The 25,594-nt window shown below is 41.2% G+C and overlaps 1 protein-coding gene across 5 annotated transcripts in view; it reads right to left on the reverse strand.

Moving 5' to 3' along the window:
• Positions 1–7,657: 7,657 nt before the first annotated feature.
• The window catches only part of CYRIA (CYFIP related Rac1 interactor A), a 149,417-nt gene continuing 131,480 nt past the window's right edge, over positions 7,658–25,594 (reverse strand). For 4 of the 5 annotated variants that reach the window (XM_023550435.2, XM_064295053.1, XM_064295052.1 and 1 more), the window contains exons 6-13: positions 24,894–24,999; positions 22,917–23,053; positions 22,469–22,546; positions 22,172–22,288; positions 22,003–22,082; positions 20,107–20,326; positions 13,015–13,085; positions 7,658–10,926 (exon numbers count right to left, since the gene is read on the reverse strand). In XM_023550435.2, the coding sequence (XP_023406203.1) occupies positions 10,863–10,926; positions 13,015–13,085; positions 20,107–20,326; positions 22,003–22,082; positions 22,172–22,288; positions 22,469–22,546; positions 22,917–23,053; positions 24,894–24,999 (873 nt within the window). In that variant the 3' untranslated portion in view covers positions 7,658–10,862. The remainder of the gene's footprint in view (positions 10,927–13,014; positions 13,086–20,106; positions 20,327–22,002; positions 22,083–22,171; positions 22,289–22,468; positions 22,547–22,916; positions 23,054–24,893; positions 25,000–25,594) is intronic. The other variant, XM_003411894.4, reaches the window with a different exon arrangement.

Raw genomic sequence — 25,594 nt, forward strand, 5'->3', positions numbered from 1 at the left:
ACAATCACTGCTATGCTTGAGCTCATTGTTGCAGCCACTGTGTCAATCCACCACGTTGAGGGTCTTCCTCTTTTCTGCTGACCCTGTACTCTGCCAAGCATGATGCCCTTCTCCAGGGACTGATCCTGCAAGGATCGCGAGACTGCATCTTACATACTTTGGACATGTTGTCATGTTGTTCAGTACATATTTTCAATGAAAAATCAGGTTACAAAATTGTGTATAGTATGACCCCATTTTATACAAAAATAAAATCTGTCTCTATAAAACCAAACCCATTGCCATGGAGTCAATTCTGACTAATAGTGACCCTATATGACAGAGTAAAACTGCCCCATAGGGTTTCCAAGGCTGTAATGTTTATTGAAACAAACTGCCACATCTTTCTTTCACGAGTAGCTGGTGGTTTCGAACAGCTGACCTTTCAGTTAGCAGCTCAGTAGCTGAGCTCTTTAACCATTGTGCCACCAGGGCTCCTTATCTGTCTACATAGGCTTAATAAAAATTATGCATGGAAAGTTGCCCAATGTAAAAGCTTTTTTTTTTTTTTTCCGAGTAGTGCGTTATAGGTAACAGCTGTGTATTAAAAAGGTATCTTCCATACATCAGTTACATCAAACCTGAAGCTATGTACCCAGGGCAAGTGGAGTGAAATCAATCTTTACAAGTGCCTTTAGTTTAGCTTCCCAGGTTCAGTAGCTAACCCTCCATTATCTTTTTTGGTGCACCAGTCATTCACAGCTGTTGGCCCCAAACTTTACAGGTGGTTGGGTTTCACAAACCAATGAAAAGGAACTGTTCTTCAAAGAAGTTCATGTTGCATAGTGAAAGCATAGCCTTTTATCTACCAACATGTCTATATATTTCCCCTTGCTGAGGGCAATCTCTATGTTCCTAAACTAACCATCCTAAACACTGCCTGCCTCTTAATGGTAAGTTCATATAGCCATGATTGCATTGGACTGAGGCACACTGATGCACCTGGGCCTGTAGAGGTAGATCAGATCTAACCCTCTGAGAGCCTTGGTGTAGCCTGGGCAACTTTCTCCATTTAAGGTTGCTCACCCCTACCTCTACCTTCCCATCCTCAGATTTGGGTAGTCCCAAGGGGGTCAGTAATGCACATTTGTGATCAGTTCTCATTTTTCTCATGTGCTGAAATGCAAATGTGAATAATAACCCATATCTGAGATCTACTTTAGCTTGAAAGACTCGGGAAAATTTTCCTGTTGGAACTTCTGATCATAAATTCTGGGGAGATTTATCTAGCTGAGAGTTGCAGAACTAAGAAGAGACAAATACACTGGTGGGGATAACAGATATCCAATGGCTTCTGGAAGGTCTGGAGCATGGATATTGCAGCCCATATTCCATGTTGTAAGAATGCAAAAACATACTCCTTCCTCCAGGCTATCATAGCTCATGGCAGTACTCATGTCTCAGATAGTACAGTGAGTGCTGAACTACAGCCTTCATTGGGGCGGCACCTATTTCAAACTGTATTTAGTGACCCTGGACCAGAATTATTGGCAAAATAAAGCCCCAACCAGAGGGAGGCCAGCAGGTAGAGCTGTATTTGTGCAAAAGCACACAAATCCACCTTGCCTTGAGTGGTGACATGGCCTGGATTTCAGCCCTGGGTGAAATTGAGGAATTCATTTAAACATGCGCTGAGCACATAATGAGTTCCAGGCATTCTGCTGGATGGTGTAAACAGAGAGATAACTTAGACACAGTCACTTCAAGGACTCTACAGTGCAGTGAAAAGAGATAAATAAACACATAAATGTAAAACACTTTGATGAACAACTCTGTCTACCTACCTGTCTATCTAGAGATGTGGGAACACACAGGAGAGAGTGATTAACTCTGTTTGGGTGGGTCATGGAGATGTTCAAAGAGGAAGAGGCATTTGAGCAATGTCTTCCAGGATGGCTAGGATTTCACCAGGCAGATGATGAAGGGGAAACAGAATTTCAGGTAAAAGGATCAGCATTATCAGATACATATAAATATGAGAAAAAAATAGATGTTATGTTCTGAAAATGGCAAACAATTTGGCTGCATAGAAAAATAGAATGCACTTTTGAGAGGAGGTGAGTGAGATGGGATAATTAAGCTCAGCTCAAATCACGGAGGTCTTGCATCCCAAGCTCTTGGGTTTGACTCATCAGCAGTGTTTCTGCAGAATACTAATGTTTATGAGAAATACATAAAAATGTTTTGTATATAATTGCTATATATTTGCTACATACCATAGACTCCACCCTCCTATGGATGTCTATAATGAAAAAAAAAAAAACCTGTTGTCTTAGTCATCTAGTGGTGCTATAACAGAAATACCACAAGCTTTAACAAAGAGAAATTTATTCTCCCACTGTCTAGTAGGCTACAAGGCCAAACTAAGGGCATTGGCTCTAGGAGAAGCCTTTCTCTGTCACCTCTGGAGGAAGGTCCATGTCATCAATCTTCCCTTGGCCTAGGAGCTTCTCCATGCAGGAATCTCAGGTCCAAAGGACACGCTTTGCTCCCGGCACTGCTTTCTTGGTGGTATGAGGTTCCCCTGTCTTTCTGCTGGCTTCTCTCTTTTATATCTCAAAAGGACTTGGCTTAAGACACTATCTAATCTTGTAGATCTCAGCAATGTAACTGCCACTAATCCATCTCATTACATCATAGTGACAGGCTATAGAACACATAGGGAAATCACGTCACACAACAAAATGGTAGACAATCATACAATACTGGAAATCATGATCGAGCCAAGTTGATAGGTATTTTGGGGGGACACAATAAATCCATGACACTTGGTAATAAAAAAAATAAGAAAATTTATTCAGCAAATTTGTTTAACTTCATTTTACAGATACTTGAAAATTGAATCCCCCCCCCATGGGACACCAATTAGCATCTCTGAAAACATATTTTAGGGCATATTGCTAAGGGCAACTGTGTATGGTTAGATGTATGCCTCAGAAAGATGGATTTTGGCTGTGAGAATGTGGACTGGAAAAGGGAAATAAAGCCTGAGAGATGTTTCAGAGAAGACACGATGAAGCTTATAGTAAATAAAGCAAAATGGACTTGGGAGAGGCTGATAGATTTTGAGAGATCTTTGGGAACAATACTGGTTAGGACTTAATGACTGACTGGAGGTGTGGGGGTGATGCTGAAGAAGAAGAGTTCCTTCTATGAGTTTGGCTTGAATCTAAAAACACCATGAATATTAAAATTCAAGATAATTCCTGGCTTTTTCCAAAATTACATCTTGCCCATTTTATGTGACATTAAGAGATCTCAGGACAAAGAAAAATCCCTTCTCAGCTACTTAGTAACTTTATTTTTCGGGAGGAAAATACTATCTTTGCTAACTAGAGTTCTAGAAAGTTGAGCCAGCTGAAAGGCACTAGACTTTTAAAGCCAATACCACTAACAGATTGCTATCCAAGGTACTGAATCGGTTATTCTGGCCATCTGAAACTCTATCTGTTGTCCTACCTCTGATTTACCTTAATCTCTGCTCTCCAACAAAGTAGCAACCTTTCCCCAGACCAAACAAGATCTGACTAGCATTTTGGCTGCCTACCCTTACTAGGAATAGCTGACTCTGACTTTTGAACAAGACAACTGCCTAATTTCTCAGCTGGACAGCTGGCATATCAGCCTCAAGCTAGAAGCTCTCTGTGTTCACAGATTTTATGAATCTCCTGAAAGGTAGGTAAATATTCCCTCCAATATAAAACTGGCCAGCCCAGGGAGCAAATGATTTGTCATCGTGGATGGCTGGTGAGCTGTAGAAATTAATTCTCAGAGTTTTATTTCACCAGCTCTGGTTTCAGAACACTGAAGTTTCTCTTGGATTGGTCACTGGCCTGTGTTGAGCTTGGCCCTCTGAGAGATACATCCTCTACCCTCAGGAACTTACAGTTTAGTTGAAACAGACGAACAGATGATTTAAAATAGTGTGCAGTGGCCCTATACTTATTACCAAAGGAATTAAATGCATTAGGGATTCAGAAGAGCCAAGGATTAACAAGGGCTAGGGTCATTAGGAAAAGTTTCATGGAGGAAGTAGAGGATGACCTGAGTTTTGATGTACAAGTAGGCTTCAGATAGATAGTGTGGAAGAGGGCATGCATTAAAGAAAACATTCCAAACCCCCAAACCAAGCCTATTGGCGTTGAGTAGAATTCTGACTTATAAGGACCCTATAGAACAGAGAACTGCCCCAGGGTAAGGCTATAAGTTTTTATGGAGGCAGACAGACACACCTTCCCCCCACGGAGCAACAGATGGGTTCAAACCCCTAAACTTTTGGTTAGCAGTTAAGTGTTTAACCACGGTACCACCAGGGCTCTTTTATGGCACAGTTCGGAAATTGTAAATATGTGGTTCAGTCTAGAGCTCCCTGTCCATTTTGTTGCATGCTCTACATTATCTTCCCCACCTACATTCACATGTAATGCAATTGCCCTTATAGCCTTATCCACTGTGAATATATTATTTCTCTCATACAAAACAAAAATCCTTTCAGTTAGATTGACTTTTGGAAGAAAATATTTGGTCACATCCCTCAGCCCTTTTAACTTTTTCAGAGACATACCTCTTCAAGGTATAAAGAGACTCTTAAACTACTAGTCTCCAAGTGACAACAGTGAAGACATTAGCTGTTGCCTAGCTTAGACATGGTTATGTAAATACAGCTCCCAACTGGAAACAAAGCCTGTCACGGCACAAACAAGGACAATTTAGAAATGAACAGAAAGTGCAGACAGGGAGAGGAAAGAATTTGAAAGCATGAAATTTGATTGGAAAACTGGAAGATTTCACAGAGAAAAGATTTTCTTAAGTGAGGCTATAAGAGCTTTCAATCTCAAAGACCCCTTTCCAACTAAATATTGATTTCTCTAAAGTCCTACAGCATTTTGAAGAAGGCATTTTGCTGAAGGTATTTGTAGAACAGAGGAACTCTGGAAGCATAGCGGTTAAGCACTTGGCTGCTACCTGAAAGGTCAGCAGTTCAAACCCACCAGCTGCTACATGGGAGAAAGATGTGACAGTCTGCTTCTGTAAAGATTACAGCCTTGGAAACCCTTTGGAGCAGCCCTACTCTGTCATACAAGGTCACTATGAGTTGGGATTGACTCAATCGCAATGATTTTTTTTTTTTTTGGTAAAAAGTCCACCCTCAACTGTTCCAGGTTTTCAGAGGAAAACAGGCCAGCCAGGGAATAGCTGGAGTAGTCAAAATACAGGCTCTAGAACTACATGCAACCAAGGCAGAAAAGCTTCCTTCTTTGGAGTTTGACATTGGAGCTACAGCAGAGTGGCTGAGGCCACCCTTCATTTAAGGTGTGAGATGTAACATGCAGATGTGATCACCATGGATGTTAGACTAGTGGAGTTGATGATTTTGGTACTAAATGGATGCAAGTAGTTAATGAATATAAATAATTTAAGTATATGAATCAGTATTATTTATATTATCTGATCAGTCACTCAGGTTGTGATGACCGCATAGACTTCAAAATTTTCAAATCGCAAAATTCTAGAAAGTCTATTTGTTTATAAGCCAAAGGGTAAAGTCAACTGTGAATATAGATTGCAAATATCCACCGGGCTTCATGAATGTGGCCAGCTGAAATCCTCACCAGAAACCTGAACTATCACCAACTTTCTGGATGGTGTGAAGGGTATTCTGAAGCACACATTCCTCAATTCCCTGCTAACTGTATTGCTATTGACAATCAAACATATACTCTATTCCCCATTATCGCATGTAATTTATTCTCAACATTCATTTAATTAGATACCTTCCCTCCCCTCACACACACACATACCCCTTTAAAGGCCTCTTTCCTTCTGTCTCCTTTCAATTTTTGTTTACTTACAATTTGTCCATTTGCCAATTTAAGGAAACGTTCCCATTATTATTCAATTCTTTCTGCCACTCTTTGGGTCCCAAATAGTCCTAACTGCTGTGCTTATGTTTTTTTTCTACAGGCAACATGGAAGGTCTCTCTTGTAGACTGTCCCACTGACAGCACACACAATTAGGTCTCAGGTGATCAGCTTAAATGTTGCAAAGATTAAAAGTAATGCTTCAGAACAATTTCAGTGTTAGATAGTTAAAATAATTGTTTCAGTGCTTAAGTTGTCTGAAAAGTATACCAATGTGGAACAGGTTGTTGATTTTTCTAAATCCATAAAATGCTATTACACTTTAAAAAAAAGGATCAAAGAGCATTTCTTAGTTATGCTGGGTCAAATCCACGGATATTTTCTGGCAGGGGTTATTTTTTATATCATCTTAAAAAATTTAGGCCATATAACCGGATGCATTCATATACAACAGTGACCCATTAAAGTTTGTCCCCATGAATTTGCCTAAATGTGTCTTAATTATTTCTATAACATGTTGTTGTTGTTAGGTGCCATTGAGTCAGTTCCGACTCACAGCAACCCTATGTACAACAGAATGAAACACTGCCAGGTCCTGTGCCATCCTCATAATCATTGTTATGCTTGAGCCCATTGTTGCAGTCATCATGTCAATCCATCTCATTGACAGTCTTTCTCTTTTTCGCTGACCCTCTACTTTCCCAAGCATGTTGTCCTTCTCCAGGGACTGGTTCCTCCTGGTAACATGTCCAAAGTATGTGAGACCAGGTCTTGCCAGTCTTGCTTCTAAGGTGCATTCTGGCTGTACTTCTTCCAAGTCAGGTTTGTTCCTGGAATTACTGGGCAATTGATTACTTATTTTATATGGAGCTGTATGAACAACACTACTACCTATTTTTCATACATTCACCCCTTTCAAACTCCGTGTGTGTGTGTGTGCGTGTGTGTGTGTGTCTGTGTGTGTTGATATGCAAGAGGAAGCAGCGAGTTTTCTTAACATCCCTGGACAAAGTCTCATGTGTGTTTAGATGTCAATCATGTCTGTTTTCTTTTTTCAGTAATGAAGATTCTTGGCTTACAAGAATACCAAGAGTGGGACACTTTGGATACTTCATGTTTTTGAAGAAACTGAAGCTTAGAGAGGTGACAGACAAATAGTGTGATTTCCTAGTCCCCAGAGCAGGTACCAAGCAAATATCTGTGTGGAATAACAATCATTTGTTTATCACCCACTCGACCTTGAACATCATACAAAACAGAAGCAACTTTTTAAATATATGTACCAAACTTTAATTTTCATTTCACACACAAAACTTCTGTACAAAAAGAGGCAAACAGGCAAAAAAAAAAAAAAATTACAATGACATCAGCAAACAACATATGACAATTTTAAAACAGCTTTCTGTGTGTAACAGTTTTCATAGATGTAGCAGGAAAATTGGGTTCCAAAGTTTTTGGCTCTTTAAGGTAAGACTCCAATGTTTATTATTGACATCTAGAAAAATTAGTAGCTGTCTAGGATACAAGATTCAGTGGGAAATCTCTGAATTATATTGCACAATTGGGGTCCAAGATTGAGCATGTTTCCTTTTTCCTTGGTAGGAGTATGGAATTTTTTTTTACTTAACTATGATGATGTCTTAAGTGGCTCAGCTTACTATTAATACCTATATATCATGGTGAATGAAGACTGGGAGCAGATGCTGGTGAAGATGATACTAATAGTGAAAAGGTAATATTCAAGACTTTCTGACTGTTAAATATCGTAAGCCTAAAAAAAAAAAAAAAAAGTTTTTTTTTTTAATGGGTCAGTTCAATTAAAAATATTCATTTCCACTTTTTTTTTTTCCAATTCCTACTGGCACATGAAAGGTTTCTGAGAACAAAGCTATAATTTCAAAGCAGCACTGCATCTGAAAAATGTCATTTTTACCTTGTTGCTTGCCCAAAATAAATATCAGAGCCATGAAAAACACTGTTTATTTAAAAACAAGGAGACATCAAATATGAAATATGGTTAACATTGATATTGACACTGTCTCTAGCACTTTCTCCTAAACCACCCACAGGTCTTGCACACATGTACATGCAGCACAAATAATTGGGATGTTCAAGGACTTCTGATGCCTGGCGGACAGTCTGTTAAAAGAATTTGTCTCCCACAGTAGCTCTGGAGTGGACCCAAGGCCCATCACCTGTTAGTGATCACAGACATTCAGTTAACCTGTCCTAACGATAACAAAGGCAACAGTTCAGGCCCTGGGCTTTTCAGAATCCATGTGTTGGTGCCTCATGGCTATGAGATAAGGTAGCCTGGCTAAACTGGGGCAGGCTAGCAGCCTCTCCCATATGGTTGGTCCTATTTGATAGAAATTCTAAAGAAAAATTGCAAATGTGCTCAACTATTTGCTATATATATTTTTTCTTTTAAAAAATTGACATATAACCCCTACCATTTTCTCCTTTAACCAGTTGAGAGGCAGCTGCGGTATAAACACCCGACTTGGGTTCAAGTGCCAGGTCTGTGCCTCATTAATTCCGTGATGGCTGGCAAGCCTTTCCCTCTCTCCAAGCCTTAATCTCCTCACCTGGTAAAGCAGGAAAATGGACCCAATGCCTGTAAACATTATTTGCTTCTGTAATTCTAGCCTTGACAGTTATTTGCCCAAGCATAACATGTGGCTGCTGAATAGAAGAACATTTCTTAAACTGAATGGTTACTGAATTTGTTTACCTGGTGTTATCCCATTTTCTACCTTCCTTTAGGGTTTTAGAATCCCTAGGTTTGAGAAGATCCCAAAGGCTATCTACAGTATTTCTGTTCTGATGAGAGAATGGCCACCTAAGCAGCCTTGGTCAGCCTGAAAAGCTCCAAGGAAAAGGGCCTGTCCTCTCTTTGCTGACTAGCACTTAGATATAGACCAAGGAATCTGTACAAAAGTACTGTTCTGCCACTTGTCTGCATTTCTTTGTTTTTTTTTTAAGAACAACCACAGCAACAAACAAGATTTCTCCCCCTTTTTTGGAGGACTCCAGGGAATGCCAGCTGGCCACTAAAGTCCACAAAGCAATGGTAGCTGACAGCTCATTCCTTGGGATGTGGGTAATGATGCCAAACCCGGACATATCCAGACCCAACTTCTGGGACTCTCATTCACTAACTGTCTGGGCTATTCTTTCTTCTGTCAGAAATATACAAGTAATAATACAGGCCAGGCTAAGGGTTTATTTATAAAGGTCTGACCCCATCCTATATTATGTATCCATAGGCCACATTGTGGAATAAAAAAAAGAGCATAGAGTCAGGATTGAAGCACCCTGGGTTCTAGTCCGACATGGAGGTGAGCCTGTGTAACTGGATTCTCTGTGGCTCATTTTCCATTGGAGGTCAGAATAGAACTTTTCTAAGATTCCATTCTATGCCCTTTGATCTACAGAATAATAATAACTCAAGGCCTTGTACTGTTATTAATTATCAAGATAAGGTGGGGTAGTGCTTACTAGACTCTGCTTACTAAAGAAGGAAGGTGGAATCAGTCATTTTATTGGCTTGTGGCCTTAAAAAGGCTCTTGAAGATTATCACCCATTTTATAGATGAGGAAGATAAGATGCAGAGAGCTGAAGCAGATTTCCCAAGATCACACCGTGACTCACTTGTAGGGCAAGGACTAGAATGCAGATACTCACAGGGCAGACAGAGCAACAGGCTGACGGTGAGGTGGGGGAGGAGCTGGCTTTTAAATATCAGGCATCTAGAAAATATAGTTTTGATTTTTTTTCCCCTTCCAATTCCTCCAGTTCTCTGCTAACTAATAAAGTGCCCTAGACCTCTGTCTCCACATAAAGAGACCACAGAGAATCGGACTAACCAGTAGGAAGGGTGGGAGTCCACCGATGGTACGAAAGTTTCATGTGCTTGACTGCTAACCAAAATGTTGAAAGTTTGAGTCCACCCAGAAGTGCCTCAAAAGACAGTTTGGGTGAGCTACAGTTCAGATCAGCCACTGAAAATCCTATGGAACACAGTTCTACTTTGACACACATGGGGTCACCATGAGTCAGAATCAACTCGATGACAATTGGTTTTGGGGGCACTTCCAGCACTCAGCAGAGAACTGAAAGGTCAGAAAACATATCCATAATTTCAAAGCCAGTGTTCCCTGTCCTTGTCCTTAAAAGCAGGGGGTTGAAGCAGAGTGATGACTGTCCTGCTGTCTGGGTGCCCCTCCTTGCCACTTGCCTCCCACTTCCAAGACAATCACCTTCATCAATCAGCCCAGCTACAGCAGCGCACCTACGCATTCTACTTCCTTCTCACAGTTTAAAACACAGGTTCATTTTCCTGTTGCAAAATTAAAAGTGAATGTTAGAGGGGAATAAATCTAGACAGAAAGAGAGTATGCTGATGAATAAAACACGTGTCAACAGAAAACTTGCACGTGTGCTTTGCAGTTTGAGGAAAGAGAGGGGGGCGTGCTGAATTCCAAACACTTGGGTTTGATTCTCCACACATGCATTTTTCTTTTCTTGGATTCCTCTCCCTCTCTCAGAATTACAGTTGTGTTTCTCATAGCTGAGCCGAGACAGAAAATTGCGTACTTTGTGTTTCTATAACTATACTTTCCAGAGCGATGACACATCTAGAATTAAAACACTATCACAAACTATTAGGGATTTCTGATTGTTACAGGTGTGGTTAAAGGACTCCAGTAGCAAAAGTCTCCAAAATTTGCCTTTGGAGCAGGGGTTTTCGTTTCAAACATCAAAGGTAAGGCTCTCAAGTCAATTTATGCTGTGCTGGATTGAGTCAGTCAGGATACAAATTAAGGTCCATATATTTCAGTGTCAAGAAGGAAATGGTTATGTAAATACACAAGTATTAACATCAATCTGTATTAAATTATGTAAACATATACATCTTCTGAGGTCAGTACATAGATCCTCTTCTCTGAGCAGTGCTCTACTGAAGCATTGCACGAATCTGTTTAGAAGTAGATTCATCATTCAAGTGCTTTGTAGTGAACCTGGGTGGAAAGAGGGATGGAGGTCAGTGTGCAAAGAATGCTGTCCTAAAGCTTCAGTAATGACTCGCCAGCCCATCTTTACCTTGGGAAGCACAATGGATAGTTATAAATCAAGCTTTGGATTGCTTCTTAAGACAAAGCGCCACACTTCAATGCCCAGAGTATTCTCTGGCAGATTTAATAGTTGCTTCTTCCTTCCAAAGAAATTTTGTAGATCTTTCATCTCATCAACTAACTGCACAGAAGAGATGTTAAGGCTCTCATTTTCTGGGGAGGAAGTCCTCACCTGATTGAGTGCAGAATATCAAGTATCTAGGCTTTGCCTGTGAAGTCACAGATGTCAAAAACATGGATTTTCAGAGCAAAATAACCTCAAACTTATGAGGTGACAGTTTCCTACTTTGTGACAACTCTTATCCTCGTTGCCACCGCAAAGGGGCAAATATACAGGTAAACAAATAAACAAACAAAAAAGTGGTGCAGTGCGTATCCAAACATCAACCTGCTTTAGAAACAGTATGTGAAAAGAAGGGAAAAGGGACTTAGCATGTAATAAAACCTTGACCACGTTCTAGGCACATGATCTAAGTTTTCATTGAAATCCTTACAAGTTATAACCGCAGGAGAGGTTAATGCTTCCATTTCACAGATGGGAAAGGTGAGGTTCACCAAGGTTATATGACTCATTTCAGATCGCACAGCTAGCAATTTGTGATTTGTGGACCATTTGTGATTTCTGATTCAAACCTAGGTCTGGCTGTCTTGAAAGCCTGTGCTGTTTTCGCTTTATCACGTGTTCTACAGGAGATACAAATTCCAGCACTCAGAACTCACCACCTAACATCTTGTCTCAATAAAGTCTTGCTCCATTGAGTGAGGCTTTGAGAAATTCTAAAGCTTCAGAAGCTAAAGCCTTTTTATTGCATGTAGAAAGCCAGCCTGGTGTAAAATGGGCACCAGTGGGGAAAGTCGTGGATTACCCATAGAATCTGGAAGGTTCTTACGGTAGAGCTACATCTGTTCTGATGTGTGATGACTCAGCACCTCCTCAAAATAGCATCAACCTCAGTGTCTGGATTATTTACTTCATGTGCATCTCAGTTCCTTCATTTATCAAATGGAGATAACAGACTAGCCTTGCCTATCTGAGTTGCAATGATTAAATGAGACAATGTGATTGGAAGTGGAATATTAAACATAAACACTCTACATATGTATGGAGAGAATTACTGATCACTTATCCTTTCCACTTATACTTATTGAACACTTACTGCATACACAACATTGAGTGGAACTAGGGAAATCAAAGGAGAATAATACAGGAGGAATCATAAACCTCCCAGATCACAATCCAGTGTCAGAATCAGTTGCATAGTAGTAGTGATTCAACACTGTGTAGATGTACCACAACTAAACAATAAGAATCCCTTCCTTCAAGTAAATTAAGCCACAGAGAGCTGTGGAAAGCATGGAGGTGCTTGGGGACTAGTATTTAGCTGTGAGTATCTGTAACAAGCCACGGCTGAGCAAACGCTCAGGTATCTGGACAACGTAGAGCAAGCTTCTCAACTCCGGCTGCACATGGAAGTCACCTGGGGAGCTTTGAACAATGAACAACTGTGTGCCTCGGCCCCTTCCTCAGGGATTCTGATTCATTTGGTCTGAGTTGGAGCCTTAGTATCAGTGTTTTTAAAAGCTTCCCACATAATTCTCATGTGTAGAGCTGGAGACCACTGGTGAAGGAAAACTGAAGCTCTTCTGAAAATGAGCCCACTGATCACAAGTCATTGAGCCCAGGAATAGGGCCCATGACCTGTGGGGTCAAAGAGACTGGGGTTTAAGTCCTAGCTTTGCCATTTACTGCACGTCTTTTGGCAAGTTACTTGACTTCTCTAAGCCTCAATTTCTTTCATCTGTGAAAAAGGAATGCTAAAGATGATGCTGATCTCATCGGGTTGTTAGAAAGTTAAAAGTGCTAGAATCCACAAAGGGTTAAGCCTGGTGCTCTAACCCTCAGTCCCAAGCAGCATGATAAATGTGCAAGAGGTCTGCAGGGGAGCTGTCCCCTGGTCAGTGGCTGGGGCTTACCTGAGGGCATTCAGCAGACCTTCCACACTGTCCGGGGCCTGTTCCTTCAAAACCTTTATGCAGCCTTTCATCTAGGAAGAGAAAGCACAAGGTTTTTTTAGTATCTTGGCAATTTCATCCATAACATTACCTACCCATAAAAGCATCTCCCCCATGTGTCTGTCAGTTTGTCGTACCGTGGGGGGTCGCGTGTTGGTGTGATGCTGGAAGCTATCCATCCAGAATGGGAATTCAGAACGCTTAATTGTGCTCATGAGGAACCTTTACATAGATCAAGAGCCAGTTGTTGGGACAGAGCAAGGGGATACTGATTGGTTTAAAGTCAGGAAGGGTGTGTGTCAGGGTTGTATTCTTTCACCATACCTATTCAATCTGTATGCTGAGCAAATAATCCGAGAAACTGGACTATACGAAGAAGAAGGGGGCATCAGGATTAGAGGAAGACTCATTAACAACCTGTGTTATGCAGATGACACAATACTGCTTGCTGAAAGTGAAAAGGACTTGAAGCACTAATTAATGATCAAAAACCACAGCCTTCAGTACAGATTACACCTCAACATAAAGAAAACAAAAATCCTCACAACTAGACCAATGAGCAACATCATGATAAACAGAGGAAAGACTGAAGTTGTCAAGGATTTCATTTTACTTGGATCCACAATTAACAGCCATGGAAGCAGCAGTCAAGAAATCAGGAGACGCATTGCATTGGGTAAATGTGCTGCCAAGGACCTCTTTAAAGTGTTGAAGAGCAAAGATGTCACCTTGAAGACTAAAGTGTGCCTGACCCAGGCCATGGTATTTTCAATCTCATCATATGCATGTGAAAGCTGGACAATGAAGAAGGAAGATCAAAGGATTGACACCTTTGAATCGTGGTGTTGGTGAAGAATATTGAATATACCATGGACTGCCAAAAGAATGAACAAATCTGTCTTAGAAGAAGTACAACCAGAATGCTCCTTAGAAGCAAGGATGGTGAGACTGCGTCTTACATACTTTGGACATGTCAGGAGGGATCAGTCCCCGGAGAAGGACATCATGCTTGGCAAAGTACAGGGGCAGTGGAAAAGAGGAAGACCCTCAACGAGGTGGATTGACACAGTGGCTGCAACAATGAGCTCAAGGATAACAATGATTGTAAGGATGGTGCAGGACTGGGCAGTGTTTCGCTCTGTTGTGCACAGGGTCGCTATGCGTTGGAACCGACTCGACTGCACCTAACAACAGCAACAACATAATAGCATCTGTCTATAATGTCTAAAGGGGCTCTGGTGGTGCAGTGGTTAAGCACTTGGCTGCAAACTGAAAGGTAGGCCGTTGGAACCCACCAGCTGCTCCTCGGGAGAAAGATATGGAAGTTGGCTTCCATAATTACCCCAAACAACCAAACTTACTGGAGTTGAATCGATTCTGACTCATACCAACCCCAGAGGGTTTCCAAGGCTGTAAATCCCTACGAAAGCACACTGCCACATCTTTCTCCCACGGAGCCGCTGGTGATCTTAAACTGCTGACCTTCTGGTTAGCAGTCAATCGCTTTAACTACCTTGCCACCTTGGCTACTTCCATCAAGATTGCAGCCTTGGAAACTCTATGGGGCAGTTCTACCCTGCCCTATAGGGTCGCTATGAGTTGGCAATGGGTTTGGTCTTTGGTTTTATGATAATGTCACATTATTTCTGTCCATAGAATCTAGCACAGGAGCAACCAACAGCCCTTTCTACTCCCCCAGGTTGGTGAGGTGCTTCTCCAAAATTCTGTACTACTCTCAGTCATATCACTCTTCCCACTATATTGTAGTTGTATTACTTTACTTGTCTGGCATTTGGAGACAAAGACTTGAGACTTTCATCTTCTTGTCTCTGTACTCTGGGAGCCAAGTGCCAAGACTTTCCCTGTATCAGGCACTCAGCTACTATTAATTCCATGAATTAAAATATGACAATTTTTTACCCTCTCTCTGCCCAGAATGCTTTCCCTCCCTCAGCTATTTGACTGGCAAACACTTAACAATATTTTTAGGACTCAGTTAAAGGTCACCAACTCTAGGAAGCCTTTCTTGACCTCACTGCCCCCACCAGGTAGTAGTAACTACCACCTTTGTGTTCTCAATATGCAGTTCTCTCCACTTAAATGTCTGCCCCCACCTCCTTTTTGTCTGCCTACTCATCCTTCAAGACTCAGCTCAAAGGTCATCTCCTTCTAACTTGTTGCAGTCAAACGTTTTATCTTTGTTCATATTTCAATAGCATTGAACACCATATTTTGGCACTTATTATGCAGCCTTGGAAATCTCAGTGCCCAAATTAATTTGTCTCCCTCATGAGGCTCTATGCTCCCAGAGGTGCCCATCTACATCTTAATCAGCTTTGATAGGCAGTAAAGAACAGTTGTTAAGAATATGAACCATATGGAGCCATGATGGCTGGGTTTTACCCAGGCTTGTTAGTTTAGTATCCCGAGGAACATAAGCAAGTTTATTAGCTTTTTGTGTCTTTGGAATGCAATTTGTTCATAATTTGGAAAGTGGATGAAAACTAAATTTATATAGATTGCATTATATTATTCATATTCTTTAGTGGGTTTTTTGGCAAAGCAAGAATCTTTCTTGCTTCCAAAGATGAGAATCACTCATTTTAGACTCAGATGTTCATGTAGTGTATTGGATTTGGTTATACTAAGAGTTTCTTTTACAATGACACTTAAAAACAAGTATTTTCTGTGAGTCATGTTCTGGCATATCAAAGTTTTATCTCAAAGGCCTGATAAGCCCTGAGAGATTGATGGAGACAGCCGAGAGCAGAAGGTTGAGAATCATTTGGGGGTCACATATAGGCTCACCAAGAAAGAATGTGGTCAATTCGAGATGTCTGTCATGGGCACGGGGCGGAGAGAGGTTACAACAAGCCAGGTATGGGTACCCCAGGCCTGCTCAGTTCCAGGGATAGGATAAAGCCCAGGGATGAAGAGATTTGGTCCCTCCCCCAAGAAGCCCATGGACCACTGACAGACTAGAGACAAATAACTCATTATCCTAGTGTGATGAATCATCATCTAAAACAAGCCTAAGGATCAATGGGAACAGAGATGTAGGAAAGGGATGAAAGACCAGTGAGTACACTTTGGGGATTTCTAGGTCTATTCCAGGATGATTACATCATTGGGTGCAAGGTAGGGAATACCAAGATGTAGCCAGGGATGTAGACAAGGCCAGATCAAGTGCAGGTTTAATATCATGTTAGGAAGTTTGAGACCTTTACCTACAGAAAATGGAGAAAGCTTGAGAGGCAATGAACAATCTGGTAATGTGGTGAATATGGAAAGGTTTCAGAAGGAAGCAATACTGGTGATCTGGAGACTAGTTACGAGGTGCAGGGAGAGCCGACGAGGGTATGGAGTATAGGGAAGCAGTGGGCATGGAGAAGGGAGGGATGGGTAGATTAATCTGGATAGATTCTATAGGACTTGATGACTGACAGGGTATGGAAATTGATGGAGAGGGAGGAAGTTAGAATAATCCCTAGGTTTCTGCCTTAGAGATGGGTTGGATGATGGTGGAACACCTGAGGCAGGGAACCCAAGAGGAGGAGCAGATTATGGGGACAGGATAACATTTAGTTTGGGGTATTTCATGTTTCAGGTGTTCAGGAGAAGTGGGGTCTAGAGTTCCGGGTGAGGTCTGAGCAGGGACAAGGATTAAGGAATGAGTGCGTATTAGGTCATTTCATGAGATTCTAAGGAAAACAGCTGAAAACAACATCTTACCTCTAGCCTGGCTTTCCTGGCACCCAAGATTGCTATCTAGTCTCCTAATGGCACTCTGACAACTCCCTCTGCCTAGAGTACTCTTCTGCCCATTTGAGAAAATCCTACACCTTCTTTGAGGTCCACCTCAAACATCGCCCTCTGGTCCCTGCCTGCCTCTGCCTCTAAGCAGATGCATTTCCCCCTCAGCTGGGTCACAAAAGCTTACCACGCATCTGTTTTGCACTCCAGGGCACGTTCTTTGGAAGTGCATATACATTATTTAGAGCCCTGCTCGAGCAGTGGTTATGAGCTATGGCTGCTAACCAGAAGGACAGCAGTTCAAGTCCACCAGCTGCTCCTTGGAAACCCTATGGGGCAGTTCTACTCTGTCCTATAGGGTCATTATGAGTTGGAATTGACTCGATGGCAATACGTTTTTATAGAATATTTATTCCAGGGTCTGACAAATAAATACCTGTTTATTCACAGTTGATGCTGATACTCTAGAGATTTATAAACACAGTGCTTACAACTACTGGTCTAGAAATATGCAGAGACCTGGGAAAAGACCCTTTATGTCACTAAAAGAGATGGGTCATCTTGAATATGGTTGTATTTGGCAAACCTGAAATTTTCTTGGAGACACATGCAACTTCCAATATGAACAAACCTTTCTTAATGAGACCTTCACACACAAGTAAATTTCATCAAGAGTCTGTGTGGTTAGAGGTCCCAAAGAGAGATGGAGAAAAATGAAGAACAAAATTCCAACTCACAAAAAAAAAAAAAAAAAAGGCCAGATTTACTGGTCTGACAGAGACTGGATAAAACCCTGAGAGCATGGCCCCTAGACTCCCTTTTAACTCGGTACTGAACTCCCGAGGTTCATCCTTCAGCCAAAGATGAGACAAGCCCATAAAACAAAACGAAATCAAATTGGTACACAAGCCCAGGGGCAAGGAAGAAAAGGCAGAAGGGGACCGCTGAAAAGCTGGTAATGGGGAACCCAGGGTTGAGAAGGGGAGAGTGTTATGCTGTGAGGGTGACAACCAATGTCACAAAACAGTATGTGTATTAATTACTTAATGAGAAGCTAATTTGCTCTGTAAACCCTCATCTAAAATACAATAATAAAATAATTTTTAAAAAAGGAAAGACTATGTGTGGTTAGATTTTACATTATACATTATTTATGAACTCAACAGAAATATTCAGTAAATGACAAGTAAAACCAAGTGTTTTAAAAATTAAGGTGCAAGACATAATTGTACCCAGTGTCATTTTAATGGTTAACTCTGTGACAAATTAAAAAAAAAAAAAAAAGCTATGGTAATTTGGAATGTCCTATGATTAAACCCAAAACAAAACAAAACCATTTGCTGTTGAGTTGATTTTGACTCATAGCGGCCCTATAGGACAGAGTAGAACTGCCCCATAGGGATTCCAAGGCTATAATATTTCTGGAAGCAGACTGCCACATCTTTCTCCCGCAGAGTGGCTGGTGGGTTTGCACTGTTGACCTTTCAGTAAGTAGTTGAGTGCTTAACCACTGCACCACCAGGACTCCTTGTCCTATGACTACCATGTACTAAACTCAATACACATTCAAATGATAGTTATAAAGTCACTCAAAGAGTTATTTATACTCAATCTTAAAAATGTTAAAGCCTCACAAAGAATACAGTAAATATATTTATTTAAGAAAAATGTCCAAAATAAATTTAAAGCGAATTAAATGCACTTTAAAATGACACGTATAGCATGGTCCTAATTGGTTAAGTACATGCAAACAGACACACAAACATCTACGTAAGAAGAAGGGACATAGTTATGTTGACTTATTAACAGGGGTCATCTGTCAGTGGAAGGGTTATGAGAGATACATTTGATTTTCTGTATTTTTCAAATTTTCTATACCAACTACTTATTTTCTTGGTAAACAGAAAGTAAATACATTAAAAACGTCATAAGTGGTGATAGCTGAACAACATGATGAAAATATTTAATATCACTGAACTGTACATGTAAAGATTGTTGAAATGACAGATGCTTTGTTATCTATATATTACAGTAACCAAAAAAAAAAAACGACTTTATTAAAAAGCATAAAATAAATGTCATGAGTACTCTCTGAAGAGCTCTGCCTAACTCTGTTGGGGACCCAAAGCCTCAAAGTGAATAATCCAAGTTGCACTTTTCATTGAGACTTCAGTTCCTTGCATTTTTTAAGAACCCTGGCCACTGTGTGCATTTTGAGTTTCTACACAGTGCTGGAGCATCAGAGATGTTAATCTGTACAGGTGAATGAACTTAGCCATGTCAGCAGAAGCTAGCAAGTCAGTAAGAAGAGCGCCTGTTTGGCACTTAAAAGGCATTAAATTAATCCAATGGACACACTATGGGGTTTGATGCTGTAGGCAAATTCTGGGCTAAGGTGGGCGTATGCTTTATCCCACAACCAACAAGAAAGTTTCAGACTAATCTGTTTTCTGATTATATTCATTCAGAACATTGACTGAGTGCTATGCACTAGGTGCTAGGGACCGTGCGAACCAGTAGAGCAGACATTAGGTTTATAAATAATGGCCTCTGCCCTGTGACAAAGAGCTCAGAGTCTGTAAGGAAGTGAGAAAATACAAAATGGTATAAGTGCTCTGGAAGTCAGAGAGAAGGAAGGCTTTGACCCATGCAGGACACAGGAAATGTATCACTAGATGAAGTGATATTTGAGGAGTATCTAAGAGGTTTTTGCCTCTCAGAGAAGAGGAAGGGCATGCTGGGCAGGAGGAAGGGTTCAAGCACACTCAAGGTGACAAGGCATGGAAACTGGGTAGAGCTAAAGTTAGGAAGTGGAGGGACATGAAGCTGGAAGGGTCCTTTGGGATCTGATTGAGGAGTCTTATAATCCAGTATGTCCCAATGTCCCCCTACTCTTTTCACATTAAGGCATGTATTATATGTGTGTAGAAACCCCATGGTATAGTAGTTAAGAGCTACAGCTGTTAACCAAAAGGTCAACAGTTTGAATCCACTGGTCACTCCTTAGAAACCCTAAGGGGCAGTTCCACTTTGTCCTATAGGGTCACCATGTGTTGGAATCGACTCGACGGCAATGGGTTTGGTTTTCGGTTTATTTGTGTGTGTAAATGGAATGGGCAGCTTAAAGCTCAGTGATGGTTCATCTTCTCAGCCGCACCAAGGCTGAGGGAATCAGCATCTTGGCATCCCTGCTACCTCTGGAGGTTGGGATGTTTTGTTGTAAGCACGCAGAGAAGACTGGACTTCTTGCCATGAAGACAACTGCCATGAGGGGGGGTGTATCCTGGAAAGATTACTCACAGTGGAGGGAGGAGCAGAAAGGGGGGAAGCAGGGTCTGTTTGCCACCATTCGCATGCTCTTATTTGGAAAGCCCACTCCTTAGCTGTTCTTACATCAATCTTGGATGTCTTGCAGAAAGCTCCCACTGGGTGGACGTGGTCGTAGAGGATAATGACCCCCACCATCACCCTCATGCAGAACATCAGTGTTTCCTCGCTGGTAAACCTACTCCTGTATTCCCTGGAAGAGAGGGGAGACAGCAGTGGTGTTACTTCCTTGTCGGCACATGTTCACCTCGAGCCCCACAACTGGTTACTTTAGACTCCTTCAATCCTCTCTTGAGAACAATCCCAGGCCTGCAACAACTGGGTTAATATGCTCTTAAAGAAATCCATGATGATAATTCTCCCTGAATCTATCCAAAGAGCAATTCAGTGTGAAAATAAGGTAAATTAGAGGGCAGTAAATTCTCTTCTCTTCTGCCCTTCAGCAGGCCGGCTGATCATGTACACCACTCCCCTGCCCATCAATCTTGAATATTTTATAGCTGGTCTCTCTGGTTGTCCACGATTATAGAGAATAATGGCTTCATCATGGAGAAAAACAATCAGGCTCATTTCTACAGAGCAGCTATCATGTCTCTAGCCACAGAAACCTCCTTTGTTTAGACACAGACTGCAGATGGAATTGGATTGGCAAAGATACCTAAAAGAAATCACATACCATTCACTGAGCTGAGAGTATTTGTGGAGTTTGAATTTAATTCGCTTACCTGGACAGGAGCCCTGATGGTTAAGATAATTCAGGCCAATTCTACAGGCTTTCTTAGCACCTATTTCATTATGAATTGGCACCACAATGAAGATGATCACTACTTCTGTCTTGGATTACACCTTAACTTTGGTATTTTTTTTTTTTTTGGTATAAGCGAAATATTCAAAATTAATGCCACCCTAATTTGAACAGGGCATCAGATATTATAAATTTCCTGTTGACAGCTTTGCCCCCCTCCCCAAACATTCTGCAGGGTAGGTGGCATTATGGGCCCGTCATTAGACAGGAAACCAAGGTCCAGGGAGGTCAGACCACTTGTCCATTGGCAGATGAGGGGCCAGAGACCCAGGTGGAATCCAGGCTTTCAAGTACAGATTTTCCCATCACCATGCTGCCTCATCCTCAAAAATATCAAACTTTTTTTTTTTTAAGTGAGGAACTGATTTAGGTAGAAAGAAACTTGTTGCCGTTGAGTCAATTCTGACTCAAAGTGACCCTATGGGACAGAGTAGAGCTGCCCCATGGGGTTTCCAAGGCTGTAAATCTTTATGGAAGCAGACTGCCACATCTTTCTCTGGCTGAGCAGCTGGTGGGTTCAAACCACTAACGTTTTGGTTCGCAGCTGAGAGCTTAACAACTGCACCACCAAGGCTCCTCTTACGTACAAAGAAACTGCTGAGAAAAAAAGACAGGGAGAGACAGAGAAACCTCCATTGTTATCCTTGCAAGAGACTTACTACATCTACTCTTGGTTCTAAATCTTTGCCCTAGCCTCCTCTCCAATGGATTTCTAGTAATGCTCAGTCATTTAACCCAACCCTCCACTTGCTCCTTACGTGTTTTCATCAGTATCTTTGATTTGAGCCTTGGTTCTGACACCTAATTATCTATGCAACATTTGGGAACTCCATTACCCAACTGGGGCCTCAGTTTCTTCAACTACAAAGTGGTGATACATACAACTATCACCCAAAGTTCTTTATGAGATTAAATAAGATATTATACATGTAAACTTCACCATGTAGACCCAAATGTTAGATGTTGTTATCACCATCATCATCAACGGATATTCTTCCTGGGACAACAGGCCCTGGCTGGGTGGACTCATGACAATGAGTTACATCTTTATTGATTTAACTTACGGAGTTTCCAGCATGACTTTGCAGACACTTGTCATTGTACTGAGGCAGTCTGTGGTATTCTCTATGGGCAGGGTTTTGTTCTAAATGGGAGACACAAACGTATGTTAGCCCTGCTAGCAGCTTTTATGTGCAATTAAAAAGAAAACATTTGTTGCCCAACCTCACTTACTTCAGAGACAAAATGCATCGTGGCATTGCTAAGGGTTTTCAGCATTGGCGTGGCTTCTGCATAAAAGAGGGACATTCGATTGGCCATTTCATTATTGACTTCATTCTCAATGTCTAGCTGATGAAAATAAGAAGAGAAGATGCAACTTGTAAAGAGATGGTTAAAATCCTCAAATAATGCCCTCTGGAAAGTGAATTACAGACAGGTAAGCAGTCTTTTTTCCTGTGTGCTTCCAGATGCAGGAAACAAAATCGCCACGGAGAAGGGTAGAATGGTCCAGGGAACCCGAGGACTCACATGCATGTTGTTGATCCTGTTGCGACTTATTGTCCTTCTGTAGTAGCTGAAGTCATTCTGAATAGCTGGGTTCCTCATCTGAAATCCAGAGGAGAGGAAAGGAAGTCGTCTCTCAGCATCAGAAGGAGATATACATTAGGACACTAGATTTTGTAAATACACCAGGACTTTTTTTTGTTACACAAGAGTCAACGCAACTTCTGATTAAAAAAAACAAGTACTTGTAGCTTCTTTGTTTTAAAATACTCTCAGTTTTTAGAGTAGACCAGACTCCAGGTAAAGTATATTTGAAGGCAAATTCTCACCGCCTCTTATGTCCCTCCAGGACAGGAGCTATGTCTTATTTATCTGTCTGTCTCCCCATCCTAGAACACTAGCAGAGTGCCTGCACACAGTAGGTACTCAGTAAAGGTTTGCTGTTAAAGAGCCAAGGCAGTTTGGGCCTAACCTTCAGCTCATCGAATCGAAGGGTAAAATGTAAAATTTCCGCAAACTCCTTTGCCAGGGCCTGCTCCCTCTCCAGGTGTTGGGTTGGTGTGTAGGGTGGACAGGTCAGCGATTCTAACAAACTCTGAAGAGCTTTTTCTGAAAGTGAAAAGGATAAATATATGTATGAGGTGATAAACAGAGAGCCTTCAAATAGCACAATTCTCAGCCACAGTTGACAATCTCGGAGAGAACCTACTTGGGTCTTCCCGTTCCATGTCTCTCCCCCTAACTGAGCGAGATTTGATGTGTGTGGACAAGGACTAGGAGGCCCACGTGCTCAAGCAGACTGCTTCCACTGCAGAAGCCTCCTCCGGCCACAGAGTTCTGCAAATCTCTCTCTCTAAGCCTCACACACTTAGTAGTCTTAATTCCAAACACTCCCAGAAAACCACAAATATGTGCTTTTGGATTATGTACATGAGATATCCATTTATAATACAGGATGAGATAAAGCAGCAGTCCTGAACACACGGATCAGATGACATGCTTTGCAGAAAAAGATTTTTGGTCTCATATTAGCTCTTCTGCATCTACGCTCCAATCTAATCCCAGGACTATTCTTCTACTCACCCATTGCCGTATCTTCTCCCATTATTGCCCTTGCAGCTCACAACTCCCACTTGTCTGTTTATAAGCATTCCCTACAGTTTTCTCTTTGATATGTTTCTAACAGCACAGAGTCATTTAGTCAATCCTTTATACTTTTTTTTTTTTTTTTATATACTAGGGGTTGGAAAACTATGGGCCACAAGTTAAACCTGGTTCACATCTTGTTTTCATAAACAAAGTCTTATTGGAATATATACTCATTCATTCATTTATGTATTGCCTATGGCTGTTTTTGTGCTACAACAAGGCTGAGTAGTTGTGAAAAAGACTGTGTGGCTCATAATGTCTAAAATACTATATGTTCAGAAAAGTTTGCCAATTCTTGCTCTACATAGTCCTTAAATGTCTTCTATAGTATCTTTACAAGGGACGCCCTTAGTCTTTGATAAACATTTCCATGTATGGGAACACACTGTCTTATGAGGCAATCAGTTCTACCTTGACCTGCTCTGATTCTGAGGAGTCTTTTTTCTTCCGTGGAACTGGAACTTGGCTCCTTGGGATTCAAGCATTGGGCCTAGACCTATACTTTGAGAAAATGTAGAGAGAAGTTGACCTCTCTTCTACCTGAAAGCCTTCAGAAGCCCTCTCTCCTTGTAAAATTGAATTGAGTTCATTCAATTACTCTTCTTTGGGCTTAGTTTTGAGTCATCTCAACATCATGCCTGTTACTCCTTCAAAGAATTTCAACTCATCTGATTTTCTCTTAAAATGTGACACTCATGGCAAAAGTAGAATAGAACCTGACTACTCCTTTCCTTGATCTAGATATACTATATTAACTAATGTAGCCTGAGAGAGCTTTACTGTTGTGGGGAGCAGTTATTATCACACTGCTGGTCATGCTGAGACTACTGTCAAACAGGTTTGGCTTTATTCTTGGTTCTGCAAAACCATGCTATACCTGTGCAGTGTTTTTTTAAGCTTAAGGGCATATTTCACTACATTAAATTCATGAAATGACTCCAGCAAGCCAAGCTCTTTTTTAGCCTAGCAGGTAACCTGTATCTCCCAACTTCTCTGTCATTCAGAAATGTGATTAGCCTGCCATAAAACTATTAAAAGTTGGGCATAGCTGAGACCACAATCAAAGGGATATCTACCAGTAGAGACACACTAAATGGGCCAATAACTTCAGGGAAGGAACTTGGTGGTGGATTGAAAGAAATGAGAATGGCAGGTGCTGCCACCCATGAATGGTCTCTCATCACACACAGTGGATGGATGTGGAGACATTTTCCAATATGGCGAGCTTCTCCTCCTGCCTTCTCAAATATCAACAGAAAGCTTCACACATGGGTCACGAGCACTCTAAACACATACTCACCTAGCCTTATGGAAAACTCATAAAATCTCTTAAGCCTCACAACCAGAGGACACACTGCATTCCAAGCTTTTTCTTGAAGCTGAATGTCATTGGGGTTTTGAATTGCCTACAAAAACATGACAGAATTGTCTCCTTAAAAAGAAGCAATAAGCTCCGCATCAAATTCCCTAAAGCTTGAGAAATGATTTTAGCAGAAAATACAATCCCTGCTGTACTCTGCAATATATACTACTTAAATTGCATCAGTTCATGGGACTGTCCCCCAAGATGCTCATATACAATGGAGATTTTAACACTCCAACATAATGCAAATGACTCTACATTAGATTCTGTGTTATTGGACTTGTTTCTGTTAGCCTGGATAATATATATACGGAAAAGGTCACATCGAAAGTAGAGGCAATTTACCCTTCCTCCATCACCATTTGATTCTTCTAAAGTAGAGCTAGTGCTCATTATGAAGTGTAAATTCTATAGGTATTTTCCTTTCTCTATTATATGTATAATATGCCAGTCTGCAGTGTTCCTGAAATTAGCTAAATTAAATGGTGACCCCAACTAGAAAAACTGCCTCTCTGGTCTGGGGCTCATCAGCTTGGGAATTGTGATGGCAGTGGTGTTCTTTTCAGAGGGACAGTGGTGGGTGGTGTGTGTGTGCGTACACACGTGCTTTCGTTTGTTGATATTTCCAAAAGCTTAAG

Source organism: Loxodonta africana, chromosome 12 (assembly GCF_030014295.1).
Source record: "Loxodonta africana isolate mLoxAfr1 chromosome 12, mLoxAfr1.hap2, whole genome shotgun sequence".
NCBI lineage: Eukaryota > Metazoa > Chordata > Mammalia > Proboscidea > Elephantidae > Loxodonta > Loxodonta africana.